Raw genomic sequence first — 25,474 nt, 5'->3', positions numbered from 1 at the left:
GGCAGAAAGTGGAAGGATATGGCCACAAACCAAGGAATGCCAGGGCCTCCACAAACTGCGAGTGGCAAAGAAGGATCCTTCCCTAGAGCCTTCGGGGGGAAGAGGGTCCTTCTAACACCTGGATTTCAGGCTCCTTGCCCTCCGGGACTGTGAGAAAATCAATTAGTATTATTTTAAGCCACCAAGTTTGTGGTAATTGTTAGAGCAGCCCAAGCACTACCTAATGTCAGGATCTCTGGTCCAATGGGCAGCAAGGCAAGAGCCAGGAACATTCTGAAGAATTTGGGCACATATGGCATCAGAGTGGCTGTCAAAAAAAATGGTGCCAGTTACACACCCACCACTAAGAGAGGAGAGTGCCCGTTTTGGGCAAATGTGTTTTTTATTAATGTAAATTTTATTGAGTATGACAAACAAAAAGGTACGTGTTCGACGGGGAAAGAATATTCTTCTCAACAAACAGTAATGGGCCAACTAGACAGCTGCATGAAAATGCAGGAAGCTGGACCCTGACTTACTGCCATATACAAAACTGAACTTAAAGAGGACCATGGACATAAGTGTAAAAGCTGAAACTCTAAAATTATTGAAAGAAAACACAGGGGTGAATCTTTGTGATCTTACGTTTGGTGATGGACTGATTCTCAGGCATGATACCAAAGGAAATGCAGTAAGAGAAAAATAGATAAACTGGACTGCATCGAAATTAAAAACTTTTGTGCTCCAAAGAACATCATAAAGAAGATGGCCAACAGAAAGGGGAAAGTATTTGCGAATCACACATCAGACAGGGAGACCTGTGTAAAAGGTATGCAAGTGGCCAATAAGCACAAGAAAAGATGCTCGAGGCCATTAGCTACCAGAGAAACGGAATTCAAAACCACGAAGAGGTAGTACTTTATACCATTAGAATGGCTAAAATAAAAAAGACAGATAATAAGTATTAACAAGGATGCGGAGAAATTTTCGCATATTCCACTGGTGGGAATGTACAATGGTGCGGCTGCTCTGGGAAAGTTGGGCAATTCCTCAGAAGCTTCAACACAGAATTACCATTTGATTTCGCAATTCCACTTCTAGGTATGTACCTGAGAGAAATCAAAACATATGTTCTCCCCAAAACTCGTACAGATGTTCACAGCAGCACTACTCACAACAGCCAAAAAGTGGAAACAACCCAAATGTCCATCAACTGAGAATGGATAAACAAGATGTGGTATATCCATTCAATAAAATAAAATATTATTCAGCTTGGAAAGAAATAATATGTGCTACATCATGGGTAAACCATGAAAATATTTTGCCTAGTTACAGAAGCCAGACACCAGAAGATCACATGTTTCAAGATTCAATTTATACGAAATGTGCAGAATAGGGTGACCGTCAAGGGCTGCAGGAGTGAAGAAAAGGAGAGACAGTGAGAGAGGGAAGGGTCCTTTTTGGGATGATGAGACTATTCTAAAACGGATTTATGACGACAGCTGCATGACTGTAAATAGAGTGACAACCACTGACACGCACATCTTAAATGGGTGAATTCTACAGTATATAAATTACACCTCAAAAAAAAAAAAAAGAGACGTGTACAGAACACTATTAGCATATGGGCAAAAGGCACCCACTGACTGTCTGAAAAATGTGATGCTCCATAAAGGCTGTTACGGATCTGTAACTGGGCCCAAGTTCCCGCGTCAGGGGTTTGCTTACTGGCCCTGGAGCCCTGGGCCAGAAAACAGGAACTCCACCCGTGCCACACGAAGGTTCACCTGGTTTCCTGGCATGATTCAACAGCCCCCCTCACACACAGCTTGGTGGGCAAGTTTGCAAGTCTGGAGTCATCTGAGCTCCCAGGCAGAAACCAGGTCTCAGTTAATCCAGGGAAACTGCGGGGTGTGTGACTAGGGGCAGCATCTCTCATTTTGGGCTGTGGCACTCAGCCGGGTGCAGCAAAAGCCACCATCTACTTCTGGAAAGTGCTGCTTCAGAGGCGTTTGTATGAAACAACTTCCAGGTTGGATTTTTAATTGTCACCCCTGCAATCAGAGCCCCCGAACATGGGGAGAGGTCTGATTTATTCCCACAACCCCAGGGTAGATGCAGTGGGCCCTGGGCTGGGGCCCTAACTGAGCATTTTGCAGCTGCAACTACAAGGGCGGGATGCTGCCTGCTGAAAACAAGTGCTCATGTCACTTCTATGAGCAGCTGTGGCTGCCAGTCTCACGAGAAGCTTGTTCCCTCCTCCCAGCCTGGCCAGGAGTCCAGGCCCCAGGGGTGACGTGGTATGGGGGTGATGTGTCCAAAGCAGGGCTGCCTGACCTGTCAGCACTTCCCGCCACCATGCAGGGAGACTGGATGCTCACTAATCTCTCACTGTGTTTCCCATGAACAGACACCCAGGAGACCTGCATCATTCTGTGATCGGCAATGTTTTACTTTAATTGCACGAAGGGGTACACGCTGACACCCGAAAAAGCCAATTACACCCAGTAGTGAGTTTTGAGCTGGCATTGGTGCTCCTTCCTGCATCTGGTCAGGAGGACCTGAATAAACCTGACCCTACTGTAGAAGTGTTGCAGTCATGAATGAAAACCAAGAAAGGCCGAAGGGAACCTGCTCAGGTTTCAGACAAAAGCCAAGTCACAGCAGCTGAGCCTCTCCTCCCCCAGCCATGCCCCTCACCGGCCCTCTCTGGCATGTACCTTGAGCCATTGCTTCTCAGTCAACGAGTCGCTGTAGTCCACCTCCTTGCGGTGGCGGGAGCCACGGCCAAACATCTTCTCCTCTTCCTCCTCACAGGTCAGCCGTTCCACCTCAGCGTCGTCCTTGATGATCCACGAGGGGAGCTCATCCTCCTCCATCAGGCGAGGCTTCCGCTTGGGGTTGCGGGCTTCCTCACGCCTGCGGTCCAGGTCCATGCGCTGGGGGGCAGGGAGAGGGGGGAAACCGAGGGAGAGAAGTGTCACCACAGGAAGAGCCAGTGGGACACTCAAGGGGGCATGTTCACAAGGGACTGCTTCTTTGCCCCAGGGACCAATACTGCAATAGTAATTGAACAGCAGCTCTGGGCACTGCTGTGGCCAATGTGGCCTGGCTCCTACCTCAGGCTCTGGCTAGGAGCTCTGCTTTAGAGGTAGAGGAAACTGGAAAGGATAGGAAGGTCCTACAAGGGGGACCCAAATGGGGTGACAGCTTCAAGGTATAGCTTTGCCAGGGGGGTGCAAGGCCTGCCAGGGCCAAGAGCCCCATCTAATTCCATGCTGCCCACCCAGGAGCAAGAGGTATCAGGGATCAAGGTCCCTGCCAGCCCTCTGAAAGGGAGCCTCAAGGAGGACAGGCATTTGGGGACTGAGGGTCACAAATGATAAGAGGATTGGGTTGTGTCCCACTATCCCCTCCAACTCACTTAGGACATAGAAGATGGGTCAGTTAGGAGGCACTGTGGAGCCACCCCCGGCTCCATTACCCTCCAGGGACACTGCTGACACAGACGTTTTGCTCTGTTTGAGGTCATCAGGGTGCAGTGTGCAAACCCCTCCAGGCTGCCAGCTTCCCGTGGGTGGCAAACTGAGCTCCTTGAAGGTGCGCAAGGTGGAAACACCACCTCTACCCCAACCTGTGTGCTTACCATGAACAGGTCAAACTCCTCTTCGTGCCGAGCAATCATCTGATTCACAGTCTCGTCATCAGGCACTTCGTCTTCTTCCTACAAGATTTCACATGATTAGTGTGAGGGCGGAGAGGCCAGGGTGGGCGGCGGCCGGGCTCGGAGGCGAGCGGCGGCGTCCATGGGAAATGAGCTGGTGGTCCCAGTCCGGCTGCGGTGGATGGGGACCCACACGGCAGCGAAAGGCACACACGCACACGCACACGCACGCTCCGTGGGATCAGGGCTCTTGCTGGCCATCTCAGCCGAGAAGCCGAGGATTGAATGGGCATGGAGACTGAACTACCCCTCTCACCTTTAGAGGTGGCTCCTCCAAGTCGGGGTTGACGCCCGCTGGCGGAGGGGCAGTGTGGGCGAAGCTGGCACTGCCGCTGCCCGTGCTGCAGTGTCTGCTCTGTGGATAAATAGAGGACTTCAGTCTCCAGGGCTGTCAATCCGGCATCTTTCACCAGCAGTTTAGAAAAAAAAAACCACTTCAAAGAAAAAGCAAGTACTCATCCTCTTTCCTTTCAGCCCACACTCCCTTTACTCCAAAGGGATGCAAAAAAAATAAGAGTGCAAAAAAGGTAAAAAAACAAAAATGAAAGCCGCTCATGCATTCACCACTCACGCCGGGGAGGGGGTCGGGGCTGGCGCTGCCCTCACCTCATCCTGTTCCTCGTGCTCCAGGATGGCTTGCAGGAAGGCGCGCCTCTCGTGGCTGGAGGACTTCTGGTCAAACATGCCGGCCTGGATCACCTTCTGGTCGACGTTGAGCTTGTACTTGGCCGCGGCCAGAATCTTCTCCTCTACACTGTTGACCGTGCAGAGGCGGAGCACACGCACCTCGTTCTGCTGCCCGATGCGGTGGGCTCGGTCCTGCGCTTGCAGGTCCTAGGGAATAGACAATGGTCATTCCCAAGCAAGCTCTTTAGAGTTGTCAGGGGATGTTGACCTGGTGAAGCCATCGAGAGAGGTAGGGGCCTTCTTGATTATTGAATGCCTGCCTCCTGCCTGGCCATCCTATCAGCCCCAGCCAGCAGTTGCATGGTGAGGAGTTCAGGTACAGGACGTGGAGCCTGTGCCAGGACGATTTCACCATGAGTTCCTGCAGAAGTGTCACTTTCTACCTTAGTGAGATTCGAGAAATACTCAGGAAGACTGCATAGTTTTGGAGGACAACCCCTGGGGTGGTTATATTCCCAAGCGGCTGTTGTAACAGCCGCACAGGTCCCCTTGCCTACTCCAGGAGGGCCCTTGTGCTCAGCGTGGCTGTATCGTGATGAGGGCATCATTTACAGGATGGGGGCAAAGCTGGATAGCATGTTGGCAATGCCTGCTTTGGTTGTGGTCCCTAGCACTTCCTTCCTGTGTAACAAGGCCCAACCCCAACCTCTCTAAACTTGGGACTCACTCTGTTGACAGGAACCCTTCTCTCTGGCTATTGTGTGGGTGGGAGAAGAGAATGAGCACCAGGTGCTCAGCCCAGTGCCTGTGTGGAGCAAGCTCCGATAAAGTGAGAGCTATAACTGCCAATGCTATTTGTATCATCACCCCTAGCACAGAACCAGGAAGGCTCCCACGAAATCCCATGCTAGAGGGCTGGTGCTATGTGGGGCTGAACTCGAAATCCGCATCCAATGGAAGCAGCAGAGGCCACACCCAGTTGGAGACAGGAATGCCCCATGTCCATCACTTGGCCTCCTGGCTTGGCCAGCACACTTCCTGGCAGTGCCACCATGTGATGACAGCTTCCAAGCCCTGCAGTGAGTTTAGTGGCTTCTGATGCCTTCCAGTGTGACAGTGGGAGGAGAGGGGTCCTGCTGACAGGAGTGGCACACCCCAACCACCTCTTGGGAAACTGCCAGTCATCAAGGTCAGGCAGGAACTACTCCCCAAGCTGACCACAGGAAGGGGCAGCAGCAAACACCCAGGGCATTTGTCCACCAGCTGGGCTACCGTTTATATGCTGATAATGGGTGCCGCCAGGACGTGGTAAGGCCATACTCACACCCCGACAGGGGGAGAAAAACCTAGGGAGCCTTCTGGAGGCCACTCGGGCAGAAATAAACATATCATGTAGAGGACAAACCCATGGACCAGGCAACCCCACCACTCAGGGCTGACCCGGCTGCTGTGCTGAGAGAGGAGTAACAGGGACCCCTGGGAGGGGCCACTGGTCATGCCAAGAAACAGAACCCAGACACCTGGTGACTGCAGTCTGAATTAGAAGCCTCAGGGCCACCATGTGCTGGGACAGCCAGCAGCGGATTAATGGCTGGCCAGGGACCCAGTGTGCTCACACAAGCAAAACATATCAGCTGCTGGAGGGAAAGGACGTGTCCTGGAACACGCTACATTTTTGCAAAAAAGAGACCACACAGCTAGATCAGATGCTGGCATGCTCCCAGAGCAGAGTGGGGCGGTGGGAAGCAAAAGAAACTCTGCGTTACTTTTTGAGTTACTACTATCTGCATTTGTAAAAAGTTACTTTTACAACAAAACATGGGAAAAAGTTAGGTACTTTAAAACCCTTGTATCTACAAAATACCATATCCTTGTATCTGTGTGGCATGCCCCCCACCGAGGGTACATGGGTAAGAAACAGAGCAGTGGTACATAAAGTACGTAAAATATACCAAATGTTTTGCAAAGCATGAGTTAGTGAGTGGTCACTTGGAACAGAGCCTGGCAGGACTCGCACCACTAACAGCTTAGATGACAGCACTGGCCGGGTAGCTCAGGTGGTTAGACTGTCGTCCTGAAGTGACAAGGTTGCAGGTTTAATCCCCGGTCAGGGCACATACAACCAATGAGTGCATAAATAAATGAAACAACAAATCCACATTTCTCTCTTTCTATAAAAATCAATTAAAAAAACAGTGACGATTAGTGACAGCTGATAGGATTGAGGCCTTTTCCACTTCCTTTCCATGTTTGTGTTATACCAAGATGTTTAACATACATGACAATGGAACATATTTTTGTCACAATCAGAACAAAAATCTACATTTGGTTTGAGAAACCGAGGAAAAGAATACTCTCTGGGCTTCTTTCCAAGGGCCTCGGGAGCTGCAGGTGCTGTGGCTCCTCGGTCGGGATATGTCAAGGAGGCTGGTAGCGCTCATGCCGGTGGCCTCAAGCCTCTCCCCACAGGGTGCCAGCGGCTTTTACCTGGTGGGGGTTCCAATCACTGTCAAAAATGATCACAGTGTCAGCCGACTGGAGGTTCAGGCCGAGCCCCCCGGCCCGGGTGCTGAGCAGGAAGATAAAGTACTCGGAGCCAGGCTCATTGAAGGTTTTCAGCAGCATGCCTCGATCCTCTGCTTTTGTGGTTCCTGCCGGGTATGAGGAGAACAGGGTTAGTGGGGTGACTGGGAGGGGAGATGGGTGGTAGTGAGGAGAGAGAGACAGGGACACCTGTTTTGGAGACCAGAGATCACACCCACACGTGGCCCACAGGGGCCACCTAAGCCACAGCCACACTAGCTCAACTCGTGGCCCTGAGTTGCAATCAGTATCTTGGATTTACAGTGACAGGACTGAATGTCACTCTCCCCAACCCCAAAGGTGAGACTAAGTCCCAAAGGGACGGCTGTGCCTCCTTCGTATAAAACGGGGATGCAAGTCCGGGCTTGAGCCCTGGCAACACCCAGGCAACAAGGGTGCCCTGTCAGTGCTGCTGTTACCACCAACCCCTGCCCACCCAGCTAATGTTGGTAACACTGCACCCCCCAAACATGGGAACAAGCAACTGAACAAAGGCCAAGAGCCTGCCTTCAACCCTACTGCAATGGGATTTCTTGTTCACAGAGAGAACCTCCTGCAGGCAAGCACACAGGCACCTTATATCAGGGACTTGTTTCCCTTTGGGCAGGACACGCTTCCCCTTCTCAGAGTTATAGGGACTCTCAGGGGATGAGCTAGGACAAGATCCTCAACATCATGAGTGTCAGAGAGGCATCCAAGCTCCTCAGATTGCTGCCAGCTCAGAGCAGAGGTGCCTTGGCGAATTCAGGAGTCATTTTTGGTGATGAAACAAAAATTAAACACTTCTTGCCACTCACCTACATGCTCCAATGAACAGACCAAAGGCCCACTGCCCACTAGAGTCTGGGGTCCAGATGTGCCCACAGCTGCACCAGATCTGAGGTGGGGCAGGGACAGGCCTAGAGGAGGGGCTGACTTCCCAGACGCTAGGCCTGTGCCCTCACTCTTACTATTCCCATGGTGGAAGGTTCAATTTTTCAATGTGTCACTGAGCCCACCCTTCCTTCTCTACCAGATTTTCCTCCTGTGTGGCCATGACCAGGAGAGGTACTAGGGATGAACCATGCCTAACCCACAAATCCTCACCCTTAGGGAGAGGACCCATGTTAAGGGGAAAAGGGAAAAAGGGAGCAGGTGGATGGGCACTGCGGGGGTGGGAATACACTCTCCAAATACGGCCTCTCCTAGGGGAAGAGGCCTCTCCTACGGCCTCTTCCTCTCCCAAAGGATGGGGAAGCCGCTGGAGAGGCCAAGGCACAGAGGGAGGGGCGAAGTGAGACATACGATCAGATTTGTGTTCTTAAAGGTTGCCTGGGGAAAGAGTTTCAAGAACAGGATGAGAAAAGGCAAGATTCAGGGCAGTTCTGGGTGGAGGCAGGGAGGGCAGAGGCCAACAGATGACCAGCCCAGCAACCAGAGTCCCACAGATGCACAGTGAAAGACAAAACAGGAGTACAGAGGTCTGGGGCATCTGGCCATGGAGACGGATTTGGCAATGCACTCAAAGGTTCTGAGAAGCAGTGTGGGGAATGAAGATAGCTGCTTAACCACGTCCACTCCAGTGCCTCCCAAGTTCATTTTTCTCATGACCCCCGTCCCCTCCCACCATCTACCAGAGTAGGGCAACTCCCTCTGGCACTGCCCCCTCCCCCGGCTTAGTTGACACGTCAAACAACATGTCCTGCAGGCTGTCGGCACCTCACTCAGCCCACTCCTGACCCTAGCTTCCTCGTGGTGGGAAAAAGGCAGAAATGCAGGACTTCTTATGAGACAATGCAGTCACAGCCAAGTGCTGTTCCCTGGGGTTCTTGCTGCTCTCGCCCCTACAGCATGTTTCTCTCCCTCTCTTTCCCATTCTCAGTGTTCAAGGTTCCCGGAGGGACGAGCCTGATTCCAGCTCCAGGACTGACCAGTGATTGCTCCACAACCACCTGGGCAGTAGAGAGAGGGGCATGCGGCTCACAGCAGCCTAATGAGAGCCGGCCCTGGACTTCTGGGGAAATGAAGGGCTACCCCTGTTCACGATGCAAGGCAGGGGGAAGGGAAACCTGGAGAGGATGCCTGAGGATAAAGGAGCCACAGACTCCAGAAAAACCCCTGCAATATAATCTGGAAACCTGGATTAAGCAATGCCTGAAGCAAGATAACATTTGGGGTTCAGTTATGAGTCTATCAAGGCTTTTTTCCCTAAGCACACATGGTATGAGTTTCTGTCACTTCCAACCAAAAGAACACTGCTGGGTACCCCTTAACAACATTTCAACAAGACCCAGCCAGCCTCCTAGGCCACTGGCTCTGGATCTAGACACAATGCTTCCAGAGCCCTGTTTAATCGAGCATGGTGCTGTGCTCACTCCTGCCAGTACATACACTTAAGAGTCTTTGGGCCTTGCCCTGCCTTGCATGGGAGGGCATGCTGACCAGAAGCTTTGGTAGCTGTGCATGAGCCCCCTTAACAATATCTCTCAGTCATACTCACCATCAAGCCTGAGGTATTTAAAGCCACGATATGCAAAATAATCTTCCATGATCGTCATGAGGGAGGTCATTTGACAGAAGAGCAGCACTTTATGGTTGGTGGCACGAAGTTTGGGCAAAATTCTATCGAGGAGCTCAAATTTCCCTGAGGCTCGGTATAGGTCCAGCCTGGTCAGTGGAGGGAGGCGGGAAGAATATATACAATGTTAACCACGGTACCTTGCAGGTGGGAAAAGGAGGAGGCACACTCCCATCTCCAGGCTGACTTGAACCAGCCTACATGGGCTGGCCATCAGGGTCAAGGGCACAGAAGTGGCTTCCTGGGCAGACCCCCAAAGCCCATGAAGATTTAGCAAAGACATTTCAACCCAACTAAAACTCAAGTCATCCTTGGTCAAAGGTGACCACGTACTTGCAAGAGTGAGAAGAGCTGCTATTGTTAATTAGGCTGCAACAACGTATCCATTTTGTTCAAGAACCACGTACAACATCCGCATTTGTAGAGGGCCCACAGCGAGTCACAGGCAGGGCTAAGGGCCACTGCAGCTCCTCTCAGTCACTCTGGTCTACAAACCCCGGTTTGCAGATGTGGAAACTGAGGCTGAGGGGGGACAGTTCAACATGGCTGCCGCTATGCCCAGGCCAGGACTCAAACCCACATCTGTGGGACACCATTACGCAATGTGAAATAAAAAATGCACCTCAAAAAGACCTTTTCGCTCTTTGATGTGGCTCTTAGAAGTGGCTTAGTATTCCAGACAAACAATGGTGGCTTTAGCTGTAACAATGTTTTTAGCAAGGCTGTTGGCAATGGTGAAATGCAGAGGCAGCTTCCATGTCTAACACCAGGGGCTTAAAAAAGCCTGGGCTGCCCTTCATAAACAATGCTACAGAGAAACACAGCCACAGCATGGCAGGTAGCACACTGTATAGAGAACCTCGAGTTGAGGCTCCAAGCGGTTAAGAAAGCTGTGAAGGTTCACAGAGCACGGAGGGAGGTGGCAGAGTGAGGCCAGGAAAGCAGGCCAGCCTTAGAATTTCTGCCTCTGGGGATTAATGGTGGGCAACTCTCAACATGAGGAGGATTTTTATTTTCTTCTTTGAGTTTGTCTATAGTTCCTAAATTTCCTGCCATGAATATAGTGCCTTTGAAATTGGACCAATGCAATAAAGCCAACAAAACATGTGAGAAGCACCACCTGGTGGCCCGCCTGCCCACCCCATGCAGCTGGGAAGTGTCTCACCCTTGGACAATGCCGCCGGTAAACCCCAGGTGCTCGGAAAAGGACTCCTGCAATGGAATGAGAGAGAATTCAATGGGGGAGGGGGACAGAAACAGGCTGCCCAGCACACCTCTGATCCCTCACACTAGTGCTCAGGGATTGCTCACAGTGGCTCTGAGGCCACACACAGATGGCAAACTTTTCTATCCCACGATGTCCATTCCTTCATGTTCTAATGAAGGAAAGGAAGCCAGGAGGTAACATTCTTAACAACAAAAATGGTCACACAGGGACATCGTGTGCCTGAGACCACCCTGACAGCGCTGAAACGAAACCCTGGGGGCATCCGGGGTATTCCAACAACCCTGAGACGTTATGCCAAAAAACATGAACATATGTGTGCTCTCCAGAAGCAGGAATCCCAATTCTCAAAGGGCCCCATGGCCCAAACGGTTATGACCCAGTGACTTTAAGAAGAGAAACGCTGCTCTGAGTCGAGGCAATGACCCAGGACAGCACCAAATGTCACTGAGGGGGAAACGCTAGTGTGTCAATGAACACAGACAGTGTGACCCCAACAGGTGGAAAACAACCCAAAGAAGAGTTTCCTAACACTCCATGGTTATCCGAGGGTGGGCTTTCAGGGGCTCCCATTTCTATCACTTATTTTCCTACACTGTTCAGATTCTTTTCCATAAACACTTTCAAAATGAAAATCAACAATCAAATCTATAGGCACTCCTATTCAAAATACAGTAAACTACTTTTTAAAAAATGTTTCAGGGAGAAGCAATCTAGCTCTGTGTAGGGGTTCAGCTGGGCTTGCTGTCCCCAGTGACAGTGCTCAGGGCAGGGCCAGGGTGGGCTCACCTCGATGTGCTGAAACATGTACGGGTGGTTACAGATCTTCCTCAGCTGCATGATGGTGTTCATCAGGGTTTTGGTGCCGCCTTTGCCCTGCAGAGGAAGGAGAGTCTCATAGATTGGCTCTTGTCCCGGGGTGGGTGGTAGAAAGGGCACTGTGGAAGGAGAAGCTTTAGGGGCAGGTATGGCTTGTGGAAGAGAAATCAGAAGTGAGGAGCTGGCTCCTGTGGGGGCTCAGAGGCTTGAAGCCAGCTCTGGGGGTTGCAGAGATTGCCTGGCGCACTGGGGAGGTGGAAGGGAAGTAAGAGTGACAGAGCTGAGGTTGAATCACAAGCACTCTCGAGGCCAGCTTCACTCTGGTCATTATGGCAAGTCCCTGGGGGGCTGCAGCTAGATGGGCCTGACTTAGGAGGGTCTCTGGCTCCAGGGGGGAGGAAGGATTCAGGGATGAGTGGATGCTATGGGACAGAAATAGACCAGGAAACAAGCTGCTACCACAGCTCAGGAAAAAAAGGGCCCGAATAAAACATCTAGAGAAGGAAATGGGGAGGCAGGGCTGAGCTGGAGGAACTAGTGGCAGAATCAAGAGACCTGGGGGGATAATTTCAGTTCTGGTGAGGGGAGCTGGGGGAGGTGGGCACTGGGACCTCAGAGAGATCCCAGAAGGCAGCAGCCTGCCCAACCCCTAGTCCTATGTCTCTAGTTCAATGCCACTTGTTAACAAGGTGAAGGGACTAAGTGGTCATCACCGTTGAGGCAGCTTTTTCCCAGCTGGAAAGGTGGGGCTCACCAGGACAGTCTAACTCTGCAGGAGTTAGTGCTGGGCCCCATGCTGCTGACGGTCACCCCTGTGGGGCTAACATTTTTATCAGTAGAGAGGACAGAAGACAACAGGTGACTTGGGAGGGTCTTGGAGAACTAAGTGTGCTCCAGAAATGGGCCACGAGCCTCTGCTCTCACGGAATTACTGACTAAGCCTGTTCACACCAGCTGTGACTTAAACAATAGCTCTGCAGTACCCTGCAGATCACTGCCAGATGAGGCCTTGACCACAACAATAAGCTCCAAGGAGGTGGAAGGCCCACTGGTCAGAGTGTGCTCAGGCCCCACACACCCGGGTGTCCCAAACCCACCCCCCGAACACCTAGGTGGGGATGTGGGGCCAGGCCAACCTTCTTGTCCTTCTCGGAGCCATCGGTCAGCAGCACGCCCTTGGCCTGCATGTGCCGGTACAGCACACGCTGCAGAGCCGACATGTCGCATTTGATGACGTATTCCACCTGCAAGGGGCACAGACACCATCAATGGGGGCCCGGGGGCTCTGAGCCTACTCCCTCCCCACTGCCCTGGCCCATCTGTCTCTGAGGCAGGATGCTTCTTGGCAGCATTCTGGGCCTGGGATGTGTGTTTTGATCTAGGTACACAAGGGGTCACACTGAAGAGCCCCAACAGCTGGGGGCACGAGGGAAGTCATGGACTATGGTATATGCACCAGGGCAGAGAAACCCGGAGGGGGAGATCTGGGCTGCTCTCGCCCCTACAGCCTCTGCTTCCATCCCTCTCTTTCCCACTCTCAGTGCTCAAGGTTCCGGCAGGAACAAGCCTGATTCCGGCTCCGGGACTAACCAGTGATTGCTCCACAGCCACCTGGGCAGTGGAGAGAGGAGCATGCGGCTCACAGCAGCCTAATGAGAGCCGGCTCCGGCCTTCTGGGGAAATGACGGGCTGCTCCCTGTTGTTTGGAGACACACTTGGCCACCTTCTGAAGGCCTCTCCATAGTTGGCCAGCAAACACAGTGTAAGTATGACTAAAGGGATGACTATGGCCAGGAACCCCCAGCCCTATCATGGAGGAACAGAGGGGCCCTGAGGACCACTGTGGTACGGGTTCCCTGAGCAAGAATTCAGGCACATGTCACAGTGGGGAGCAGCTCAACCCAGAGAGCCCGTGGCCTCCATGCTCTCGTGACATGGTCGGGCAGGACCTGCCCAGGCATCTGGCCTGCTGACAGCAGGAGGGATTCTGTACTCTAACCTGATACCCCTGCCTTCCACTTTAGCGGCCCAGAGGGGTAAGTGGCCGTCCGTAGGATGGATCAACTCTAGAATGCCAGGGCAAGGCCAGGACCATGAGACCACAGGCCAGGGATGACTGGAAAGCCACCTCAGCAGGCCCACCCTGGGGAAGCCCCGCACGATGCTGCACTGTGGTTTCTGGTACATAAAACCCTCCTGTTACCTTTTCAGGCAACTGAGCTTCGACCTCCTTCTTGAGCCGCCGGAGCAGGAAGGGCCGTAGCACTTTGTGGAGACGCCGAATGATGAGAATGGTCTCCTCCTCGTTCAGGTCCACCTGATGTGCATGGGACATGAAAACCAAGCATCACTTCCAAAGCAGGGGCCAGGGAATGGGGAGGGGTACACAGGGTCACCTGGATTCGCCCTGAGCACTAGCCCGTCCTTTTCAGACTGCCTCCTGTTTTATGGGGCTTGGCAAGGAACCCTCTTCCTTTGGAAAACAGCTAGTATCTGATTCCTTCCCTAGAAATGCCAGGTCATGGAACCAAAGGCCCCAGAGTACCATGTTCTGTAGGTCTTATAAAGAGGGACACAGCAGCACACTGTGGCACTACATTCATGGCCGAAAATGTAGGAACTAAAGACAAACTCGAAGAAAATAAAAATCCTCCTCATGCTGAGAGTGTTTTCCCCAAAGTAATACCAACTCAAGTGCTTGGAAGCCAACCAGCACATCCAAATGAAAACTAAGTGGCACCATGGGGGCCACATTCAGAAAACATTCGGTGTTAACGAGATGATCCATCTCAGCTGGGATGGGATGGAGGGGAAGAAGAACTGCTCTCAGGGCGACTGCTACTCTGGTAAAACGTTAAATCTTTAAAGATTTTTACAAAGTGAAAAATAAGGTGACACCTGAATTTTTCATATATGGGTCTCCTAAAAAATCTCCCGGCAAAGTTTTCGCTCAACTTAAAAATAAATGAAACTAGAGCATTTGCTCCTCAGCTCTTGGGCTGGGGGCCCCGGGACTCTTGACAAGGCTTCAGTTTCTCCTTCACAAGGGCTTCAGCCTAAGCTGGTGCCAAGGATGGGGCACCTCGTAGATGATGCCAGCAGAGGCCCCCGCACACATGATGGGGCGGCCCCAGCTGCCCTGCACCTGTCTAAGGAAAACCTCATTGTCAGGAACTAGAGGGCAGTGACACTCCTCATTACCCTCTATAGTTGACCCTATTCCTTCAACAAAAAATGCAGCTGGCCCACAAACACAGCTCAAACCCCAACAGCTGGGTGGCTCACTCTAGCGCCAGGTGGGGAGTTCATCAAATGATGAAGACCTGGTCCCCAACAGCCACATGCCACAGTTTGGTTTTCAGACTGACGATGCCACCGCAGCCATACAGACCTTGAGGTACACCAGCCACACAGCTCTTTAAAAACAGAATGCACAGAATCTGGCCATGTTGCTCCTATGACTACAAACTTTTGAGCTTCCTACTACCCTTAGGGTGAAACCTAAACTCCTTAAAGGGACAAAAAGCCCCTTAGGCCCTCCAGCTGTGTCTGGACACCCTTGCTCTGGCCCTACAGCTGCCTCAAAGGCCACAGTCCTCACTGTGCCCTGTGTCTGGGCCTCAGGGTCAGGGAAGCCCCAGCTGTTTCCCCAGAGTTCACCCTCTCGATCACTGCTCTTCTCTGGGGCTCTCATGGCTCCTCCAGCCTCAGGGTCAAGGCTACCTTATTCTATGAAGACATGGACCTAGCACAATCCCATCCCACTGTGGTGGGCACTCAAAGCACATCCAGCTCCTTGAGGATGGCCCACAACCATGGTGCCCTGCCCCACCCCACCACCACAAGGCTGGACCCACACACCTTTTCTCCGGTCATGGCAAAAGGCGCATTGAACCACTGCTCAAAGGTGCTACAGCTTTTGAAGATGGTGGGCAGCAGAAAGTTGAGGAGCGCCCAGAGCTCAGGGAGCTTGTTCTGCAGCGGTGTGCCTGTCAGCAGCAGGCGGCGGGGGGCCACGTAGTGTGTATTGAGGACCTGCGTCAGCTTGCAGTGGTGGTTCTTCATGCGGTGGCCTTCATCCACAATCATGTACTTCCATCGGATCTGTAGGCCCAACAGCAAGTGTTGAGAGGAAGACAGGCTGCGGGGCTGCCCTCAGCAGAGCGCACTCTCACAGCCAGTAGGCAAGAGGGCTCCAGGCGGAAGAGCCCATCGAGGTAGAGAATGTGGGCATGACAATGTCTTGACAAGGGGGCAGCTCACTGAGAGACAGACATACAACATGCCTTTATAAAGCAGGAGGTGAGGACGGACAGGGAGACATGCCTGTAACCTGATGTTGGCTAAAAACAGCAAGCTGCACAAAAGTACTCTGGTTTCCCCCTCAAATTATGTATGTGATATGCAGCATAGAATAATCCCCAAACACACCCATCACAGATCAAAGTGGCCCCACTGGGAGAGGACGTGGTGCAGTAATGAGTGCATTTTCCAATCAGCAGGCTGTGTCTCCAAAGGCAAGAGCGACACAGGCAGGTACAGAGCATGAGCCTGGGGGTCGAGGCTGCACCGCAGAGCCTGCTGGTGGCTACGCATCTGGTGGGTACGGGCTAGCAGTTGATTCTAGCAGTGCGTGGCCGCCCTGTGCTTTAGCCGCCCCGGGGACACACTGCGGCCAGAGTGAGGCAGTGCTGTGTTGGAGGCAGATCTGGCTGGGGGAGTGGCGCAGCAGCTTTCTCTCACGAGGAACCCCCGTTGCAGAGTGTTTGTTAATTAAAGCCACTGTCAGATAAACACAGATGGCTTTGTACTGAGTCAGAGGGTGACAGGCACACTGGGCATCTGTTCTCTGGGCCTTTCAGACGCCTTATCAGGTACCCAGTATCATCACTCTGACCAAGCCCCAGAGGCGTGGTAACTTGTAAACACTTCCTCCACCACTGCTCTACCTTCTACTTCACTCTACTGGATGGGTTACTGATGAGATAACCTTGATAATGATGCATAATCTTCAGCCTCCATCCCTTTTCAAACAGGAAACAAGCTTTTTACATGCAAGGGAGAGTGTCTGTTTTACATCAGGGTCACAGGATGTTCTCAGTAATTCACTATGGCCTAACTAGAGCTGCCTTCACAACTACATCAGCTAAGAGACCTGCACAGCCACCACTGCGCAACCCAGCCCAGCAGCCCAAAGCTGATGGACCACACAGGGCCTCAGAGAGCATCATGGGTTGTTTCACGTGGCTGTGCTGGCAGGGAGGGAGGGCAAAGGCCTCTAGAGACAGGTAAAGACAAGGCTGGCTTCTCCGTGGCCCTACCAGGGACAATGTAGGCAGGCAACAGGGTCAGGAGGCATCTTGTGCGACCAGGTCTTTGGCCAAAAGCCCCATGAGGAGCCAGCTCATGTGCTGGGTAGACAACCCTGTCTTTGGACCTAACCCTGGGCCAACCTGGGAACAGAGAGGCAAATCCAAGGTCACCTCGACCAAGACCTTTCACACACACACAGCAGATGTCTAGACACACGTGCAGGGGAATCAGTGAAAAATTACTTACAAGGGGCTTTGAGAAGATGGGAAGTGTGACATACACATGACAAGTGTGACATACCTAGACAGACAGGACACAGGCTCCCTGACAGTACTGAGAGCCTGGGCCTGGTCTTTTACATGAGGACACGCTACCTTGGCAAGGATGTGCTTGTCTTTAATGATGTACTCGTATGTCGTTAGCAAGACATTGAACTTGCCACTCCGGAGCTGCGGAACGAAAGCCCGCCTGGCCGCTGGAGAGCCCTGTGAAAAACAGATGACACACACACATCAGCTTCCAGGAGACGTGGGGGCCAGGCCACAGCACCCTGATAAGGCAGGAGAGCTGGGTGAGGCTGCTGGCTCCTGCCCTTCAACCCCAACATGCTGAGTGCCAACTGTAGGGAGCAAAGAAAGGCTTGTGGCCTGTTGGTAGCCCAGGCCTTCTGGGAGGCTTGCTGCCTGCACCACCATCAATGCCAGTGGCCAATAAGCTCCCAAACTCTTCCTGGGTCCCAGCTCAGGCCTCCAAGCTGGAAACCAGGGCCCCCCCTAAAAAGCTCTCATCTGAGTGCCAGGCACTAAGATCACTCCCTGTAGGCGGCTCCAGCCTATTTGCAATGAGCAAATCTGCCCAGTCCCTCTCCCAGGTCCAAACTCCTGAACCATGTGACCAGGGCCCTAGCATTCTCCAGGCTCACAATCCACACAGACTCTTCACTGGATCCCATAAGCTTTTGCCAGAACTACTTTTAACTCCTCAAATGTGCTAAGTTTTCCCTGCACACGCTGTCCCTGCTGCCAACATGTTCTCCTCCCCGTGATGGGCAAACAGCCTCACAGCACAGGGTGACGAGCCCAGTGGCCAGGCATAATCTGGCTCCGCCACTAAGTGGCCGCATAAGGCCCTGTCTGCATCAGTTTCCCCAGCATGACAACAAGCACATTAATCCCTACTTCACAGGGGGAACTGATCTAGGTAAGTCATCGTACATGACTGAGTTTTAATCAAAGCTCAGGTGAAAATAACAAAATTTTCAAGGGACTGCATCAATGTCACCCACAAACTAGTCCATAACTTCACTTAAATTGCGAGTTCACTTTCCTATTCATTTATCTGCATTCCCTAGTCTCCTACCCTGCCCTCACCAATGTCTACCTGCTCAGCTGGTGACATACCTTGTAGGACACCTTCACCACAGAGGGAGCCCACTTGTCAAATTCGTACGCCCAGTTTGACAGTGTCCTGACGGAAACAAGAAAGAAACAGTCAGGTTCTAGTTCGGTCAACAACAGCTCTCTGTTCATACCAATGCACACTGCGGAGAGAGGCCACCGTGGCTGAGATTCAGAGCTGGCAGAGTAACCAAATGTCTCCAAAGGTGGCCAAGTGAGGAAAAACAGGCACAGTGTGGCGGTGGATACAGGGACAGGGAGGAGCCTGGGTCAGCCTGGGCTGGAGCCAGGAGGCCAAAGAGGGCGAAACCCAGAGTTGGACCTTACAGACCAGTTCTCTGTCACTGATGTGGGGTCACAGCCCTCTGTGAGAATAAGCCATGTGCTGCAAATCTGCTCCCAGGAAAAATGCAGACTCACGATGCTTCGTTTCAGAACCGTGCTAGAGGTCAGGCTATGGAGGCCTGGGAATATGAGAGAAACCACCTGTAGCTTTATGTCACCTCACAAAAAACTGCCCAGCAAGACACAAAAGACGATGATAAGCAAGTGACCATGCTGGGTTCAGGTGGAGGACTGGAGGAGTGGGAGCAGCGTGGGAGTGAGAACTTGTAGCTGCTTCTTCATGGGATGCCCAAAGCCAAGAAAAGGGGGAAAAGAGAGAGGCTGGCAGTGACTGAATGTGGGGGCTGGGAGAAGGTTGGTAAGGAGGCATGTCACTTGGGATCATAAGAGAGAGCTTCATGAGAGGGTGACAGCAACAATAAAGCCAAATTCACAAGGTGGCAAGTTCTCAGAGAAACACTGAGACACCTAGTTTTCGGTGGGGGAGGGAACCCACGCAGAAAGTCTAGACTGGGTGGCCTATAGAGACAGGCCGAGTGGTAGACTGCTCGCAGTTCATCCAACTTCTCTCTCCAAGAAGCTCCACGAGGGTGGTGCTATCTCTGCCTTAAACCCAGGCTCCCTGGCGCATTCAGGGCCAACCAGGTGGACACGGTCAGAAGACAATAAAATGAAAGCTCCAGTTACTGGGTTGAAAGCTGGGGAGGCTCCTGAAGGATAGTGGAGAGTGGGGAGACTCAGATGCCACATGTTCCTGTTGTCTTTTGCCATGCTCATTATGTTGGGAACGGAGATGAGATGATGGAAACAGGGCAATCATTTTGCAACCATGAGGTAAGAAGCCTGATAGCACAAGTCACATGCTAAGGATGACCGAACAGAAAACTGTAGGAGCCTGGGCCTGGGATGCCATGTTAAAGCCACCGGGCCCACCCTGATGGCCTGGCTCTGGACTTCACCTTACTGAGGATCAGCAAGATCACCCTGGTCCAGTCACTGAGGTCAGGCTTCTGTTGCAGGGAACAGTGGGGGACAGTCTAAGAGACAGAAGCTGAAAAGTAAAGCCTGAGGTATGAGGAGCACATGTAGCAGGAGGGGGTATGAGGACACAGACGCAAGACAGAGGTCAAGAGGAAGGCAGGACAAACAAACTCACAGTAGAGAGCTGCACATGCCAACCGGTAGATGGGACAGCTGAATGCCCAAAGTCTATAACATTCTCTAGGGCACAGATAGCTCTTCTGGCTTGGAAGAGACGACATTTGACAGTCTGCACCTTGTCTGGGTAGAACATACTATAAAAGGCTGAAGATCAACACACGGTATAACCCCACTGAAGGGAATGGGGAAAAGGAGCCGACTTAACCTCGGAAAAAGGGTTTTAACTGGAAGCTGTAGGCCTAAAGACAAAAGGACCTGGATCTAAACCCAGCACTCTACGCGGTAGAGTTGGCTCTCATGGTTAACTATTGTGAAAGTACTATATATGTACACTGGGAACAAACAAACAAAAACCCTAGAATGAACCCTGGGGTCCTAGCCAAGAATCGGAGACTACAGTATGCGTATGTTTAGTTTAATACATACAGGTGACTAGACAGAGCAGTGACGTGCATGTGTGTGCATATAAGGCTTAGTACACGTACGCATATTTCCTAGTGATGTCCACAGAGAGGGGCTAGAAGTAAGGACACCCCAGAAGAAGGAAACACACCTAGCACCCAGGTCTTGGCTTCTAATTCCATTCTTTATTAAGTTAAACCAGGCTGATGCCAGGCATGGGTGGAAAATATACAAGCTGAGCTTGGAGCATCTTTGGTTGCCAAAAATCAAATTGCTCAAAACACCTCACAGTGATGGGGGACAGAAGAGCAAACTGAAAGAGCTGCCGATAGCCACAGCTGGAATACTCAGAGGGACTAAGTAAACTAGCATTGGAGTATAGCCCAAAATATAAACTAAATATCCATGAGTCCACACTGACAAGAAGTGACTAAATAAATTAACAACTGGGAGAGAAGAAATCTGTACAGAAGAACTCCAAATAACTTACGTATCTATTTCCCCTCAAGGAGGTGGGGCTGAACTGTCCACCCCTTGCGTATGGGGTGAGCACAGTGACTTTTCCCCAGAATACAGTGTGGAAAGGAGAAAAAAAGAGAAACCTCACAGCAGACAGCTGACAAGCATCCACCCTCACACCAGGTGATTGGGACAATGTCAACATCGAGAAGTCATGTTGACAGTAACTGTCCTTGACATGATGTGACGAGAGGGGCACTTGACCCATAGTCCTTTGTCCCATGTAAGCATGAGGAAAAATCACCAGGCAGACCCAGACAGAGGGATACCCTACAAAACACCTCAGCAGTCCTCCTTAAAACCATCAAGGTCACCAACGATATGGATAATTTGAGGAACAGTCATAGACCAGGGAAGGCTAGGGGCACGTGACGACTAAAGGTAATATAGGGTCCTGGAATAGAAACCAGGCACCAGGGAAAAACCAGGGCCATACAAATGAAGTCGGGCGTCCAGTGTCTAGTGGTGTGCCAGGGCGGGCTCCTGAGTTGTGACAAAGGGAACACAGCCATGTGCGATATTACTGACACCGGGGCAGATGGGGGGAGGGCATCCAGGAGCTCGCTGTAGTATCTTCACATCATTTTCATAAACCTGAAAGTATCCTAAAGTAAACCAACCACCACAACACAATGACAGGGACATGTTAAAGCCTACTGGTACGGTCTCCCCAGACCAAACCTGGGACAATTTAAGAAATAAAATAAATAACAACAGTGTCCAATCTGGGCTCCTATGGTAATAGAACCCATGGTGATATAAAGAATTACATGAACAAATAAATGGAGCAGAAGGGATAGTTCTTCCTTACAAAGCAGCACATAGCCAAGACTAAAGTTCCCCTTTCCTTGTGACTCCTGACACGAGGACCCCAAACGGGCACAGCACCCCTCTTGGGGAATTCTTGCCCGAATTTCAGAAATAGGCACATCACACAAACACACACAATGTGAAGAAGAGCCTGACCAGAATTCAAGTGTCAGGATTATAAAGGACAAATGTGGACTGGGGAACTGTCACAGACATGCCACAGCAAAATGAAAAGTGGGATTCGCGACCAGAGAAAAAGATTATTACTGGGGAAATAGATACTTGACTAAGGTCTCTAGACTCATGAACAATATTAAGTCATTGTGGCCTTCCTGGTGTTGACTGTCCTGGGGTTATGCATGATTTGGGAGGCCAGGTGAAAGATGTATAGGAATTCTTCACACTATTTTTGCAATCGCTGTAAGTCTGAAATAATTTTAATTTTTTCTTCACCTGAGAGTATGTTCATTGATTTTTAGAAAGAGAGGAAGGGGGTGGGGAGAGGGGGGGAGAGAGAGAGAAAGAGAGAGAGAGAGAGAGAGAGAGAGAGAGAGAGAAACATTAATCAGTTGCCTCCCATATGCACCCCAACGAGGGATCAGACCTGCAACATGGGTATGTGCCCTAATCAGGGACTGAACTCACAACCCTTTGGTGCACTGACGACACTCCAATCAACTCAGCCACCTGGCCAGGGCTGAAATAATTTTAAAACGAGAAGTTAAAAAAACAGGCTGCAGAGCAGCACGTTGGAGAAAGCTCTGCGAAGATTAACTTACACCTCGGGGGAACAAACAGAGAGAGTGGACTGCAGCCATGGAGGGCTGGGAGACGGTGCACAGGCAAGTGCAGTGGGAATCTGAGAAGCAAGGTGGGGATGACCACAAAGGAGGACGCCAAGACCATCTGCCAGCCTGGGACCTCCTACTGCACTGGAAACATTCCTCTCCATGAAGCCTGCCAAGGTGGCCCGTTTTATACCATCTTGAGGAAGGGAAGGCAGAAAGAAGAAATAAATTTCTCCAGGTTAAATTTTTGTGGGGTTCTGGTATCCCCACCCATGGGTGTGTGGCCCCTGGAGGCCTGGCTATCTTGAAGGCAGGTGGGCACAAGCACTTGGCTTCCCATTCTTCCTTTCATCCACTGACCTGATGATGACATGGACCCCACTGAGCACTGGGCTCAAGACAAAGGGTGCCCCTCCAGGGCCAGGCCAAGAGCATAGTAAGCCTGGCAATGGAGCAGACCATCCACCACCCCGGCCCATTGGACTGGTGCCTGACATGTGACCTGAGCTGGGTCAATGACAGGGAGCCCTAGGGCTTTTGGAAACACCCTGGGGCAGGTGAGACACTTTGTGACATGGGCTGAGTTGGGAAGAGGGCTGCCCAGAGTGGCAGGCGGAATCATGGACCCAGAAGGGTGTCTGCGAGGAGGAAGAGGACAGTGAGAGCCTCCTCAGGATGCTGTCTGGGTACCCGGGTCCCCCACTACCCCTGAGCATCAGTGTCACCAGGGTGGGGATGGGACTGACAGGGCTCCAGTGCCACTGGTAGTGGATGGAAACAGTGTCTGCTCAACGGCTCCACTCCAGACTTCTAACAGGAGGATCTTTAGTTTCCTCGTGTGAAATTTGCTGGTTGTGGGCTTGAAAAGAACCTTAAGAACATCCTGTGAGAGCTTCCCCAATTGAGACAATGAACTAACACTGTCACCCGTTCCTTTCCTAGCCTGCCCTTGGAAACCACGGGCAGGCTGTTAGGGGCCGGGTTGTGTCTCCCTAATAGCCAAGTGTTGAAGTCCTCAATGCTAAAACCTCAGAATGTGGCTGTATTTGAAGAAAGGGTTTCTGAAGAAGTAATGAAGTTCAAACAAGGTCATTAGGACAGGCCCTAATCGCAATTAGGATATAAGCAACAAAGAGGGAAGACAGTGTGAGGACACAGGGAGGAGATGGTCACCTGCAAGGCTGAGCGAGAGGCCTCAGAAGAAACCAGCCCTGCTGATGCCTTGTTCTCACGCTTATGGCCCTGGGAAAACAATGCCTGTTGTTTAAGCCACAAGGCTATGGTACCTTGTTAGGGAAGCCTGAATAAACTGGCACACAGGTGTCTGAATGAAGCCTGGGGTGCCACTGAAGCCAGGCAGCAGGGTGCCCGCGTCAGCTGCTCCCAGGCCTCCAGGGGCGGGTGCACTTACGAGAGAGGTACGATGATGAGGAAGGGCCCATTGATGCGCTTGTGCTCCATGAGGTACGTGATGAGCGCGATGGTTTGGATGGTCTTTCCCAGGCCCATCTCGTCGGCCAGGATGCCGTTCAGGTTGTTGTTGTACAGGGACACCAGCCACTCCAAGCCCTTGATCTGCAAGCAGAGGGGTAGCCCGCACTGAGGCCCAGGTCAGGTCGGAGAGCCCTACCCGTACTTCCGGGCCTCTAGCACAACCAGGAGCAAGAGCGGCCCTAGCCACCAAATGCCCTGAGCACCAGTGTTTTGCTCCCAATCGCCCCACTCCTTTTTCCTCTAGCCTCATCCTAGGCAACCGTCCCTGGGAAGGCACAGGGTTGCTGTGTTAATAACGTATGTACAGAATATTAAGTTGCCTTTCCAGATGCACATCTGTACTTCAGTTCATTACAAGGTCCATCTGTCACTGCCTGACACCAAGCCATGTATCACACTGGGACAAACCTGCCCACAGCGATGTGACACTCGATTTGGGGGATCATTAGGGCTTCAGGGGAACCTGCTGATGAATCCACCACACAGCCAATGACTGCCCAACCACTGTATCCAGATTAACTGAGAGCTTTCCAAAGCTTGGACAATTTCCACAATACAGGTAATTAAATAAAAGACTTTTTCAAATGGAATATAAAGTATATTATAAAGAAAAACTTGGAAATTGTCATAAGAGATTAAGGAAGTAACTTTTGGCCAAGCTCTGATTCCTTTGATTACACTGGCCACTGGAGCCTGCAGCCCTGGGTACCCCTGGATACCACTGGAAATGTCCATTGGTCACAGGCTTCTCCTCTTTGGACCTTGATATTGGCATGGAGGTTCTGAGATTTCTTTCATGGGAAGTTGGGGTAGAGGGGCCACAACCAAATGGAAAATCAGGGAAACGTGTTCTTTGGAGATAAACCAGCTGCCTCTTGGGAGCTTATAAATGAGCTTGGATAAGGGGCCAGAGAAAAAGAAATTTTCACTGTGGAAGCACTGACTCTTGGCTGTTCCAGGAAAGAGCTTTAGTGCCAGTGCCACTTCACACTTCACCTTCGCAGACGGAAGAGCCAGGGTTGCGGGCTCCAGACAGTTAAGCTCCCACTCCCATGCTGCACAGAGCTCTCTGTAGAAAACATGGGTCGGGTACTGGTCTGACCACTCCCACGCTGTGAGATTTTAAGGGATCACTGCACCTCTCTGTTCCTCAGTTGCACCCCCCTCGCCCTGTAAAATGCGGAGGCTAAGAGTGCCTACTTCAGAGTTGCTGGGGATTCAGAAGCTAACAGTGCAGAACATGATGCTACCCTGCCTTGCACAGATCAAGCACCCAGCAGATACCGATATATTGTACCGTTTCATTCCCTCCTGCTGGCTGACTTAACAGATCATGTTTCTACTTTACAGAGGGGGAAACTGAGACTTAAGAGAGAAAGAGTGAGGTACCAGAGACAAGGAGTAGAACGTGAACTTGGCCCAACGTGAAGTCTGCCCAACTTCAGCAGCCTCCCACAAGCTGGGAACTGACCTGCCGAGACTGCTATGTAGGCACGGCCCCCTCCAGCCTCACCTGGTACTGTTTGAGGACACCATTGACCATAAGCGCTGACTGCTTATCCACCCTCTCGGTGACAGCATGGGCCACAGCATAATAGGACTGCAGGCCACGAGCGAGGGCCTGGGACACACCATACTCATCGTCGACATCTTGCTTGGCATTCCTGGAAGAAGACAGAGTTGGCGGGTGAGGACACACATTTGTATTTGTGACGACGCACTCTGACACAA

At 51.6% G+C, this 25,474-nt stretch overlaps 1 protein-coding gene across 5 annotated transcripts in view; it reads right to left on the bottom strand.

Moving 5' to 3' along the window:
* Nucleotides 1–25,474, bottom strand: part of SMARCA4 (SWI/SNF related BAF chromatin remodeling complex subunit ATPase 4) — an 83,346-nt gene that overhangs the window by 18,741 nt on the left and 39,131 nt on the right. For 3 of the 5 annotated variants that reach the window (XM_053910382.2, XM_053910381.1, XM_024556800.3), the window contains exons 15-29: nt 25,257–25,407; nt 23,661–23,824; nt 18,228–18,294; nt 17,202–17,312; nt 15,376–15,618; nt 13,718–13,831; nt 12,651–12,758; nt 11,485–11,571; nt 10,636–10,682; nt 9,393–9,559; nt 6,818–6,981; nt 4,310–4,537; nt 3,960–4,058; nt 3,626–3,703; nt 2,700–2,918 (exon numbers count right to left, since the gene is read on the bottom strand). In XM_053910382.2, the coding sequence (XP_053766357.1) occupies nt 2,700–2,918; nt 3,626–3,703; nt 3,960–4,058; nt 4,310–4,537; nt 6,818–6,981; nt 9,393–9,559; nt 10,636–10,682; nt 11,485–11,571; nt 12,651–12,758; nt 13,718–13,831; nt 15,376–15,618; nt 17,202–17,312; nt 18,228–18,294; nt 23,661–23,824; nt 25,257–25,407 (2,047 nt within the window). The remainder of the gene's footprint in view (nt 1–2,699; nt 2,919–3,625; nt 3,704–3,959; nt 4,059–4,309; nt 4,538–6,817; nt 6,982–9,392; nt 9,560–10,635; nt 10,683–11,484; nt 11,572–12,650; nt 12,759–13,717; nt 13,832–15,375; nt 15,619–17,201; nt 17,313–18,227; nt 18,295–23,660; nt 23,825–25,256; nt 25,408–25,474) is intronic. The other 2 variants (XM_024556803.3, XM_024556802.4) reach the window with 1 other exon arrangement.

The sequence above is a fragment of the Desmodus rotundus genome, chromosome 9 (genome assembly GCF_022682495.2).
Source record: "Desmodus rotundus isolate HL8 chromosome 9, HLdesRot8A.1, whole genome shotgun sequence".
Classification (NCBI taxonomy): Eukaryota; Metazoa; Chordata; class Mammalia; order Chiroptera; family Phyllostomidae; genus Desmodus; species Desmodus rotundus.
The sequence above is the reverse complement of the archived record's forward strand: the minus strand, read 5'-3'. Positions and strand labels throughout refer to the sequence as shown.